This window comes from Microtus oregoni, unplaced genomic scaffold (assembly GCF_018167655.1).
Source record: "Microtus oregoni isolate MIOR12 unplaced genomic scaffold, Mior012 000020F_ref0000438, whole genome shotgun sequence".
NCBI classification, from domain to species: Eukaryota; Metazoa; Chordata; class Mammalia; order Rodentia; family Cricetidae; genus Microtus; species Microtus oregoni.
Window position 1 is genome coordinate 12,877,280 of NW_024543079.1, and position 12,363 is coordinate 12,889,642.

At 49.4% G+C, this 12,363-nt stretch overlaps 1 protein-coding gene across 3 annotated transcripts in view; it reads right to left on the reverse strand.

Moving 5' to 3' along the window:
* Tgif2 (TGFB induced factor homeobox 2) overlaps positions 1-12,363 on the reverse strand; it is a 13,927-nt gene continuing 1,564 nt past the window's right edge. For 2 of the 3 annotated variants that reach the window (XM_041670301.1, XM_041670300.1), the window contains exons 2-3: positions 9,234-9,459; positions 1-522 (exon numbers count right to left, since the gene is read on the reverse strand). In XM_041670301.1, coding sequence (XP_041526235.1) covers positions 1-522; positions 9,234-9,425 — 714 coding nt within the window. In that variant the 5' untranslated portion in view covers positions 9,426-9,459. The remainder of the gene's footprint in view (positions 523-9,233; positions 9,460-12,363) is intronic. The other variant, XM_041670302.1, reaches the window with a different exon arrangement.

A 12,363-nucleotide genomic window follows, 5' to 3' on the forward strand; every position in this document is an offset into this window, starting at 1 on the left:
CTACTTGGCATTTTCTGAGACTAGAGGAAGGGAAGCATGTAGTAATGGGGGTGCCGGACCCTGCTGCTTCTGAAGCTCCATTTCAGCGGCCCTCTGCAGCGCCACTTCCACCAGCAACTGGAAGCTGCTGAAGTCTTCCTTGTCCTGCTCTGGGGGTGTGGGTGGCGGCGTATTGAAGAGTCCACCTGTGGGGCTTCCAGCCTCAGCTCTAGTCAGCAGGGTGAGCGTGCTCCCAGGGGTCACCAGAGCCTTAGGGGATTCCAGCTCCACTTGTGGGTAGGGGGCTGCTGGCTTTTCACCTTGGCCTGAGTGGAGCGGCACGGAGCAGACAGACAAGGAGAGCATGTTGGTGGGAGCCGGTACAGACACAGCCAGCAGGGAGGGGCTGCTGCCCCTGGGGAGAGCCACATCAGAGGTCTTACCCCCACGGCGGGAAATGGTGAACTGATTGGGGTCTTTGCCATCCTTCCGAAGCATGTCTGGGAGAAGGCGACGCCGGGCATTGATGAACCAGTTACATATCTAAAACAAGTGTTAAGAGACTCATCAGTTAGCTCCATTCAAAACAGCTATGTAGTGTTTATCTAAGTTGTTCTATTACCAGTAAAGACTCGGGAGTCAGATATTTCAGATATCGGAGCGAAAACCTGCTAGATCCAAGAAGTCAAGAAAGAGTGACCTGCTGATCTCTCTGCACTTCCCAGACCAAAACGGGGCTCAATAAAAAGCCGAGGATCTCCAAGTCTCTCCCTATGCCACTCTCCAATCCTAGGTCCTCCATATTCTCCATCACTAACTCTTGTTAATGAGTTGCTGGCTCCGCCCCGATTCAAAGTTAACTTTGTTAAGTAACACAGTCTTGGGATGTCACAACACAATCAAATACCCTGCAACACAACTCTACAGTGCTCACTGTTCCAGATACCAAGACACAGCAGCAAACAATAGACAAGATGCTGGCCAGTGGAGGGATGGGGCAGTGGTGTTGAGGAAGCTAATGGTGGTGTGGACTTGAAACAGCCTCTGAGGAAGTGGCTCTTCAGCTGAAATCTAAAAGGCTGATGGGTGTGACCGGACACACCTTTCATCTCAGAATTTAGGAGTCACAAGGGGGGGGGGTCTCTGGGAGTTCAAGGCCAGTCTTGTTTAGATAAAAGTTCCACGAAAGCCAAGGCTAAATAATCAGACTCTATTTCAAAATAAATAGGAAATCTGGAAGGCAAGCGTTGAAAAGGGAGATGGGTAGGGAGCAGGAGCAGTGCAGTAGAGTACTTTATGAAAACACTGCTGAAGGCAGGCATGTGTAGCTGGGCTCAGTGTGGTTACTGAGGTCACCTCTTAGCGTGAGGATTTAGTCTTTCTATGAACAAAGGGAGCTGTGAGTTGTGTTTTTTATTTATTTACTTTTTTGAGGCAGGGTTTCACTTGGTAGCTGTTCTGGAACACACTCTATAGACCAGGCTAGCCTTGAACTCAAGAGAGCTCTACCTACCTCTGTCTTCCAAGTGCTGGGATTAAAGGTGTGTAACCATCCTGCTTGAGTTTTGTTTTTTGAATCAATGTGTGCGTGTGCATGCACACTCACACTTGAGTGTATGCATCATCTGCCTGTAGAGTTCAGAAGACAGTTTGTGGGAGCTGGTTCTTTCCATCTTGTGGGCCTACCTAGGCATTGAACTTCAGGTCACCAGGCTTTATGCACTGGACCATCTTACCCTCAGGCCACCTTACCGGCCCCACAGAAGGGTTTAAGCAAAGGAGTGACCTATTATGTAGACAACAGACTGGAAGCAGAGATGGGATGGTAGTTCAGATTACATTAGGGGAGGTGAAGGAAGAAAAGGTTTGATCCGTTTAGAAACTGGCTTCCAGGCCAGATGTAGGCGGGTATAGCAAGAACGATGCTGAGAGTGACTTACTCCTCAGCCTATAGAGCTGTTCTAGATCAGAGGGACACAGGGATACCAGGGGAGCTGTCAGGGAGAGGAAGGATTGTTTCCAAGCAACACCAGGACCATGAGGCTTGCTACCCCTCGTGGTATGGTGTGACATGCTACAAAGCTCAAGGTGCCTGTAGGCTGCCCTGTCAGCACCCATAGTCTTGCTCATGTTAGGCAAGTGATATATCACTGAGCTAATCCCCAGCCTAAGACTCTTTTATACCCCCAATTTCTGCTGGGCGCTGGTGGCACATGCCTTTAATCCCAGCACTCAGGACAGGTGGGTCTCTTTGAGTTCGAGGCCAACCTGATCTACAGAGCAAGTTCCAGGACAACCAGAGCTACACAGAGAAACCTTGTCTCGAGAAACAACAACAAAACACCCCTAGCTTCACGGTTCTCTTTCTGACCTCTTGGCTAGTGTAATATTCTGCAAAGGGCAATGGCTGGCGATCCCAGCTAGAAAGAGGCTGTTTGTCTCCCACTGCCAGCCTGGGTCCAGATTCCTGAGCCAGGCACTAAAGCCCTCCTGCCCCATCTCCAAACCATTCCCTCCTACTCTTCTGCTGTGAGCATGTGAAACAGCTTTTTGGGCCCTGCTCATTCAAAACAAAACAACAAAACACACAAGCCAGCCTTTAGTCCCAGCACTCTGGAGACAAAGGCAGCAGATCTGAATTCTAGGACAGCCAGGGCTGCACAGATAAGCTGTGACAACCAAACCAAATCAAGCTTCCAAACAACTCTATCCCTTCTACATAACACAGTCCCTTTTTTCTGGGATGCTTTCTCGCCTACTGGTGGACAGAGGTGCAAGGCTCCATGTCTCCAAGGCAGAGTTCTCCAACAGCCGCCACTCACTCAGCACAGTGCATAGGATTTCCTTCCAACCATGAAATGGGTTGGGCTGTCTCCAGTTTCCCTGGTGAGCCGATTTAAAGCTCAGTGAGGCAGGAACCATGATCCCACCTGGCAGAAAAATGTCTCTCCACATCTGTCTCAGGACCAGAGCCCAGCTGCTGTAGGGCCTAGAATAGCTGGGTTAGAGCCCCCTCCTTTCCCTGCTCTCTTTCAGGGCTTCTTTTCACATCATTTGTTTGCCTACTGTGTGTCAGGCAGTCACTGGTGCATGCTGGGGCTGCCATAGAACACTTGTGTCCCCTGCCCTGAGGTGCTAACATCTACCTGGTTGTGCAATGGTAGTAAACAAATAGGTGAATGACCCAGAAACAGGAAGGAATAGTATATAAACCCAAGAGATCCCTCTCTAACTACTTCCTGTTGGCCATGAAACGCCCCCCCCCCCCACTACTGTAATGCCACCGCTTCCTAACTAACCTAGAAACAAAGAGCAAGTGACCACGAACCAGGCCCCTGCAACTATGAGCAATAAAAACAAACCCTTCCTTAATTAAAATCAGTATTAGTCATCAGAGAGACAGGCTAAGGGATCTGTGTGAAAGTGTCATTAAGGCCAGGACCAATCACATAGAGCACCGGGGAAACGGTAGCAAATGCTAGAAGGCCACTGAGCCAGTGAAGCCAGCTGAGATGGTCTGCACCTGTAATACCAATACTGGGAGGCTGCGGTAGGAAGTTCTGGTCGAGTTTGAGGTCCACTTGGCTATTTAGTAAGACCCTGCCTCAAGCAAAAGGACTAATGGACAGATTGTGAATGTGTGTTGCCCAGGAGTCTGGGCAGAATGAACAACCAAGTTCAACAAACCCCACATCCAACAACAACAAAATCGACAAGGAAGAGAGGACATGGAAAATGGTGGGCTCTTGGTGGCAGGGCTGACCTCACTAGTTGGGAACACCATGTGGTCTGACTGAGGTTTACATGCTAAATCCTGTTGTCCTGTTAGTTGATCAGCAGATACACTCAGAGTCTGTACCAGCTGCTATAGGAAAGGAAAGAAGGGTCAGTAGGAAAGCTTTCTTCTTACTTCCCAAGAGCTGTACCAATGCGTCATACTTCCCTACTGTCTGCTTAGGAGACCAGAGACCCAGGCTCTTGTACCCATACCCATCTCTGTCCCTGCTTTCAGGCTTCTTTCTTGGTAGTCTCTTGAGGAAGCCTTTGGGTATAGTTTTCCCATGGGCTCTCTGCCATGTCTAGCCGTGCTGGAGACTGATCTGCAGCAGGCGCAGCTGGCAAGTTACACCATCCCACAGAAGAGCCCTGTCAGGCTGACCGGAGACAGGCACCTGTGGCCCTTCTTTCCCTCTCTGCTCTACCTTCAGGAGGGCCTGCCCCTGAGGATTTGTACCTCACCTCGCTGGTTTCCCCAGGGTCACCAGGCACACCCACGTAGACAGACACCAGTAGGACGGCACTGGCAGACACTGGCCAGGTGGGCTGCCCTGCTGGCTGGGTGGGAAGGTAGGAGAAACAAGCTTAAGCACCTTTAGCATCGGTGTCTTCCCAGCCACTTCATGGACAGTCTGCTGAATGTGCAGGCAAGGCTGTGAGGTAGTAGGCAGTACCCTGAGAGCCTTAGAGGAGGGAGTAGAGATGAAGAGATGTGCCCAGTCGCACTGCCTTGGGATGCTCGCCCTCTTGGTTAGAGGTCTCTCTCTTTGCTCGTCCCCTACAGGGACAGCCAAGTAATTCTCACAGCCTTAAGAGATTCGTTCAAGCATGAAACCTCAGCTCCACACGGACCTGCTCACTTGGTCATCACCATTCTATGACGCGGGGTTTGTGACGACCTCCACTGTTGAAGCGGTAGCCATTGCTAGGAGTCCAGTAACTTTCCCGTAGGTCTCAGGTTTGAAGGCTGCAATATGACTGGCCAGTTACAGGGAGTGAACTTAAGACCCTTTCTCCCACCAAGGGCAGCACCTGCCCACCTGCTTCCTAGTCCTGCCTCCCTCAGTCATCTGTAATAGGAGCCATACATCTCTCTAACTTTACCTCTGGTGTGAGGTGGAGGGAGCAGGGAACAGGGATTGTTTTGGTGACCTGTCTAGCACAGCTGGGAGGAATGTCACTGTGAAGAAAGTAGGAAGGCTTTCTGGGTACCAATCAGCAGCCGTGTGGGCACACAGTCCCAGGACACCCCCCTCCCCAGTACCCCGATGCACAGATGTATTGTAGACTATCGCTTTGCCTTCCTGTCCCATAGAACTGCACATCTGCGGGGAACTAATGGCAGTACTCTGTGATTGTTGGCTAAGCTCTACATGCTCAACCCTTCATCATAGATTTCTTCCACCATCCCCCACCCCAGTACTGGGGATTGAACCCAGGGCTTCATGCATATTAGTTAAGTGCCCTACCACTGCCCTACACACCTACTCCTTGAAGAGATTTAAAAAAAAAATCTGTTAGAATAGCTATTTCCTATCTGGCTTATGGATTTGGGGCAGGGAGAACGAGGTGGAGTTGACAAGCTGTTTTTGTTGTCTCTACCTACCTACCTCTTTAAAAATGGGTCTCACTATGTAGCCCATAGAACTTGCTAGGTCCATTTTTCCCCCTCAGAGTCTCTATAGCTCAGGCCACCCTGAACTTGTGGCAATCCTTCTGGAGATCACAGATGTGAGCCACCACCTCCATCTGACAATACATGCTTTCATGTTTTTAAACAAGGGCCTCAGAGAGCTGTTATCCAGGCTTAGGAACATCCGTTTCTCCCCTGGTGTAACCTGTTCTTGTGAGTGCTGACAGTTCTTTTATTCAAGTAAAAAAATGTCACACAGAAGCTCAAAAAATACACCAAAGGGTATTGGGAACAGGCGACATGTTGCCTGTGGAAGCCCCAGCTTGGTGAGGACAGTACATACAGTGTCTACCTGTACTGGGGGTCAAGCCACACCTTCCATCCGGCTCACATAGGCTCCTCTATTACCCAAGGGCATTACCAGGGGCCTGCTGCTCAGGAGAGACTGAAATGAAGGGAGGGCCTAGTAGGGAGGAGCCTGCCTGGCTGCCTTCAGCACACAGAGACCTCCCGTGCAGACCAGGTGGTGGTGAAGCTGGGACCCTCCAGGCAGTCCAGTAAACAGGAGCCTGGAGGAGTCCAACCAATAACTGAGTATTAACTGTCAAAAGGACCAGTGAAAATCCTCCACAAGAGATCTTCTTTAGGGTTTGTCTCCCAATTGCCTGGCTCAGGGCAAAACCCAGCAAACCATTTACTTACATGACTCATTGACTTGCTAATGCATGGCTCCAGGGCAAGTTAAAAGAGACAATCAAAAGAGAAGCTCCCTGGAGAAGAAACCAGCTTGGCGGCTGCAGACACCTGTTGGGGCCAGTGGTGAGTGCATCTGAGTTCTCTTCCTTTGGGGCAAGGATTGTGGCTTAGTGGCAGTTTGGAAGCCTCCTTAAGAGCAAAGGACATTTTGAAAGCGAATACGGACAGGGACATCTGGGGATTTGTGACTGAGGAGCTCCGACATTTTCTCTTTGAACATTCCATTTTCTGCAGCCACAGTTACTGACCATTCAGATAAGGATCAAAACCACCCAGGGTGGAGCCATAACAACAAAACTAAGGCCTCTGCTCCCCACCCCCTCGGGACTCTGCCATCTGAATGCCCCAATTCTGTGGAAACACCTGACTTCTTTAGAGGTTGGGATTCCCTGGTCAGAGTAAGGAGTGTGGTAATTGGTACACAGCCAGAATGTGGGTCAGAGAGACCTATAGTAACCAGGTAAGTGATGGGAGTTAGGCTGGCAGGAGCCATAGGATTTTGTCTTGAGTGACAGGCGATCTGTCAGCGATGACAAGGGAACGCATGGGATCAAGTCTCTGAAAAAGGGAGCCAGGAGCTGACAGTTTTCACACAGGTACTTTAGGCTGAGTCTTGAGAAGCACACTTCTGAGGCTAATGTGGGTTGAGTGTAGGCATCTTCAGGGACTGCCTGATGGTCTCCACTGGTCCCTGACTCTCAGTATAGTCCAGAACAGGTGGCCATCACTGGGATCCAGTGGCTGATCCCTGCCCTGTACTTGGATGCTGCGGTCCTAGGGAACCCACTGGTCTTTACAAGGATGTTTTGATTTTTCTCTCCAAGCTAATCATGAGTAGGCACATCATGTCAATGACACAGCAGGGGCAGGTGACAGAATACACAGAGCAGTTAGGGGAAATTTCATTGCTCTTTGTTTTCCTACTTTGGAAAATTAGTTTTATAGCTATATATGAGAACAAAATTGAACGTTTTTAAGTCAGTTTTGTATTTGTACACACTTAGGACATAGTAAGAATGATTTAAGCTAATATCTTGAGGGGAGGCAGGACCACAAGAACAGCTCTTTCATGCAATGCTGGGCAACCCTGTTCCTTTGGTGCGCTAGGCAAGTGCCTTACTCAGCCCAATTTCCCAAAAAGGGGCAGGACATCCCTCAGGTTTGAGAACTAGTGTCCCTGACAAGAAGCAGTTCCAATACAGTTGACAAGTGGTTTGACAGGGACAGGTGTGAGGAGCATAGGAATGTCAGCAATGACTCAAAACAGGCTGCAGGCCAGAGCGTCCGCAAGACAAGCACCCTGCCAGGGGGAAACAAATGTGCCCAGATGCTCATGACCAGACGCCAGTCCCAGGAAGAAGTGAAAAGGAAGCTGGGGTGCTTTGAAGTCTGGATCCCATGAGGATAGTGGGGTCCCTGTGTGTGGCATGAGCAGATTTGTAGTTCTGTGACTGAAGGATAAAGGCAGGAGGCAGGGGGACCAGGGGACTGTCTAGGCAGTTTTGCTCTCAAGTTCCAGGCCTTTTGTTTTTGCCTATGTGCCTCTAGGGCCTGTAAGTTCAAAGCCACTTCCGAGGGGTTCCTACTGGGAGACCCCAATCTCTGCCCCTGTCTCCTCTGCCTTTGTCCCAGGAATCATCAATCTGTACCCCACTGCTCCCCTCCCCCTGCAGACTAGATGCTCCTTAAGGTATGGTAGAAATAGGAGCTGGGCCCAATGAAGGAGCCCAGAATGTAAATATGAAATGTTCCATGGTGCAGAGTGCCCTGGCTATGAACCCCTGGAGGACAAGAACGAGAGGAGAGGCAAGCACCCCAAACGGTGTTGGAAATCTTGAGAATGCTCCAAGCTTCTTCCCATTGTCAGCTGAGGAAATGTGGCTGAGGGAGACAATAGCAGCCTGGCTAAGGGCCAGAGTCCTCTTAGGAAGGGGTAGGATGCCAACCAGCCCTTTAAGAATCCAGACCCGGTCTCAGGACAGACTTGGGCTAGCCACTAGGTTAGGCTGAATTTTGCAGGCTGACAGCTTACCACGCCTTTTCAAGGAAGGAGGAATAAGAGTTGGGAAAGAAGTAGCAAGGTCAGAGTGGAGTGAGGAAGGAGGGAGCCAGTGAGCTGGAGAAAGGAGGAAAGGACAGGAGGAAAGCTACTGGCTCAGGAAAGGAACTGAGAAGCCAGCACGACAGGGACAAGTCCCTGGTGCCAGGCCAAGGGCCCACTGCATGATCTCCTAGGGAGGTAAGGTCCTGAGCAGGTCAGCATTATGGAAACAGAGCAAAGCCTTCTGTGGGTCAACAGGACAACTAAAAAGAGACATTACTTCAAGAGCAAACATCTCGAGTGTGGCCTGTGTGTTGTTTACAAAGGTTCTTATATAGCCAGTCCAAAATCTGTTCCTCCGAACAGTTCCACCAGGCACTGGAGAGAAACATCAGGGTCCTCTTCTTCCTGGGATCATAGGTATGTACCAACCTGTCTACCTCCAGCTCAATTTTTAAAAATTTTTTTATTATTATTAAGACAAAATTAGCCAGGTAGTGGTGGCGCACACCTTAAATCCCAGCACTTGGGAGGCAGAGGCAGGCAGATCTCTGTGAGTTTGAGGCTGGTCAGATCTACAAGAGCTAGTTCCAGGACAGCTAGGACTATTAAACAGAGAAACCCTGTCTCAAAACAAACAAAAAGAAAATTATTCATGGGAGTATGTGAGCCTCAAGAGGCAAGAAACCGTTGCATCAGTTGGAGCTGGCTGATAACGGTGCAGAATCAAACTTGGATCCACGGAAGAGCAGGAAGTGCTCTTAACCACTGGGTCATCTCTTCAGTCCCTTCAATTCAATCTTTGAGCCCACTGCAGAACCCTGTTGTCCTGCAATCAAGTCATAGCATAGTGGGCTGCATAGAATCTCAGCTGCTCAGCACCTTCCCACCTTCAAGGTCAGCAATGGCACTAGTAACAATTCCTTATCCCTTCAGAAGACCAACAGCCAAGTCCAGCTGCAGTGACCCCACTTGACTGTGTGTTCTCATCTTCCTGCACAGGGGAGCAAGGGCGGAGCTAGAGACTAGTGCATGGTCCTGTCTTACCTGCAGCACCGAGAGGTTGGTCTGTCCGGAGAGACTCAGCTTCTCCTGCTCTGAAGGGTAGGCATTGTAGCGGTGCAGATACAGCCAGTCCCGGAGGATCTTTACCGACTCCTTGGGCAGGTTCCCCCTGCGCTTCCTCTTGCCAGCCAGTGACAGAAGGCCTTCATCCTCACCTAGGTCGCTGTCCGACATGGTGCCTAGGGGCTAGGCTGGACCTCTGGGGAGCCTAGGGCAAGTGACAAAGGGGATGGGAATAACATTACCACTTAAGCCTGTCCCCTAACGAATCCACCAGCATAAAAATTAGTCAGAGTTCCAAATTTTGGACACTACCATAGCCTGAGCAAGGATGGATGCTCAGCAAAGCTGAGCAAGGAAGGACAAACACTAAATACCAATTCATGGAACAAAGAAAGGGACTACTCAAACGTGTGGCACCTCCTTGGTCTACAGAGCTAGTTCCAGGACAGGCTCCAAAACCACAGAGAAACCCTGTCTCGAAAAACCAAAAAAAAAAAAAAAAAAAAAAAAAAAAAAAAACAGAATAGGACTCTAAAGGACTACAGCTTTCCACTGTAGTTCCACTGAGACAGGGTCTCACTAAAAGGCCAGGCAGGTCTTGAAATCATGATCCTGTCTCTGCTCCCCCTCTCCCCACTGTCAATGCCCAGTTTGAATTCTGCTTTCCAGGCTGTCCTGGAAACTTACTATTACCTCTTGTGGTAATAAGGAGAAACTTACCATTTTATACATGAGGGAGCAGATTAAGAAAGCTGCCAAAGGCACCAGGAGTTACCACATGACCCTGAATTCAAACACATACACGGGGCCATGCTGACGCCTGTGCACAAATGTTCACAGCGGCCAAAAGGTGGAAACTATCAAGACTTTCAACAGATGGCGGGACAAATGAATTATCTGGTCATAAGAAGGAGTACAGTGGGACTGGAGAAATAGCTCAGCAGTTGAGAGTTCTGGCTACTCTTCCAGAGGACCTGCTTCAGTTCCCAGCACGCAAATGGTAGCTCACAACCATCTGTAACTCCAGTTCCAGGGGATTCAATGCCTTCTTGTTACCTCTGTGGGCACCCATGTGTAGACAAAACACTCATACATATAAAACAAATAATTAGAAAAGAGAGTACACTTCGGTGCTTGCTACAACATGGCTGGATTAGCAGTTAATTAGGGCTGGGGGGACAGAAAGGCATTAGCCTTTGTTTTTATTTATTTTAAAATTTTATATACTATAATATTCTTTTTTTTTAATTTTTTTAATATTTATTTATTATGTGTACAATGTTCTGTGTCTATGCCTGCAGGCCAGAAGAGGGCACCAGACCTCATTACAGATGGTTGTGAGCCACCATGTGGTTGCTGAGAATTGAACTCAGGACCTTTGGAAGAGCAGGCAATGCTCTTAACCACTGAGCCATCTCTCCAGCCCCCTATACTATAATATTCTTTGATCAATATTATCTTCTTACACTACTCTTTCTTCCTCCCAAGGTTTTATTTCTTTTCTTTAATGCATATAGATGTTCTGCCTAGTATATGCCTGGGCACCACAGATGCAGTACTCTGGGAGGCCAGGAGAGGGAGGAGGATCCTCTGGAATTGGAGTTACAGATGGTTGTGAGCCTGTGTCTGTGCTGGGAACTGAACCCAGGTTCTCTGCAAGAACAAGTGCTCTAAAACCACCGAGTCATTTCTCCAGCGCCACCCCCCCCCCCCCAGCTTGCTCTTATTTAAAACTGACTTTCTGGGGCTGTGCCTTCCCCACACCCACACAGCAGCTCACAATCATCCATAAATCCACTTCCAGGGGTGAGGTGTCCTCTTCTGACCTCTGAGGTACACATGCGTATGTGCAGGCAGAACACTCATACACATAAAGTTTAGAAAGATTAAACCTGAAAATACTAAAAAAAAATTATAAAGTAGTATTTAGTATCGGGTAGTTTTCCTTCCAAGGCCTAGAGGCAGGCCTGGAAACTGTTCACGATGGTCCTGCGGCCAGCTACTGTGGAGTGCAGGGAGTAGTGAGTCATTCCTATGATTGGTTCTTAGACCCTCTCCGGGGGGTTGGGTCTCAGATCCAGAGCAATGAGGTGTGGCTCTGGTCCCTGCTTCAGCTTCCGCTGTGCTGTGTGATCCTAGTTAGGTGTCCTCCTTTCTCTGAATCTGAAGCCCTCCTTCCTTCCCTGTTCAACGAAGTAAGTTTTCTGCCTAGATAGCTCACATCAGCTGCTCCTCCACCAAAGTTCCTGTTCACAAAAGCAAAAGAAATTTACATTTTAAAAGCACAAGTTCTAGGCTAGGGCTGTGCCAGAATCTCAAGGCTCCTCCCTTTCTCTGCCTTTTAACAGCTCCCCAGCAGGCCTAGCCAACAGAGTCTGGCATCGCTCAGGTTTTGTTTCCTCGACTTGGGCCTGAGCCCAGATCTCTGGGCTGGCTAAGCCAGACTTTCGAGGGAAGGGTCTACCTTCAGCCAGGCCACCTGGAGGCGAACCGGGCACTGCTCAGAGGTACTGTTTCTCAAAGTATCACAAATGGTCTGCTTTCTGAGAGCAGACATTGCATTTCAGTCACCAGGACAGCTGGGACAGCAGTTCAGGGATGCAGCCCTGGCAGTTGTGAAAAGTTTACTGAAGGTCATCTTTACAAATTCCACTCTGGCTGCCAGCCAAGAATCCAGTCTTCAGAGTTCCCAGTGTGAGGCCAGAGGAGGACCCCTCAGAGGGAACTTTTCCACCTCTGCATCCTGCACCCCAAGCTCGCCTGCAGGTTTCCCATACAAACACATCCCAGTAATGCCTCGATTTTAGCCGTGCAAGTTTAACAGTGCTCAAACAACCGACCCGACCCACTGCTCACATCCCACAAGCTCCCCAAGTTTTACGAACGCACACAATTTACACTCCATACCTAGGACCAACGACTACAACGACTCTTAAGATTAGCCTAACTCCTGTACCCGCCCACCCACGAACTCCAAGTGACCTGCCCACCCACGATCTCTCCGACCGAGGAGCACGCACGTCATCATACTAGTCATCCATCAGCTTTCACCCTAACTGGGTTATTGGCTGCACCTCTTGGACCCTGCACCCCAAGCAATCTCCTACAT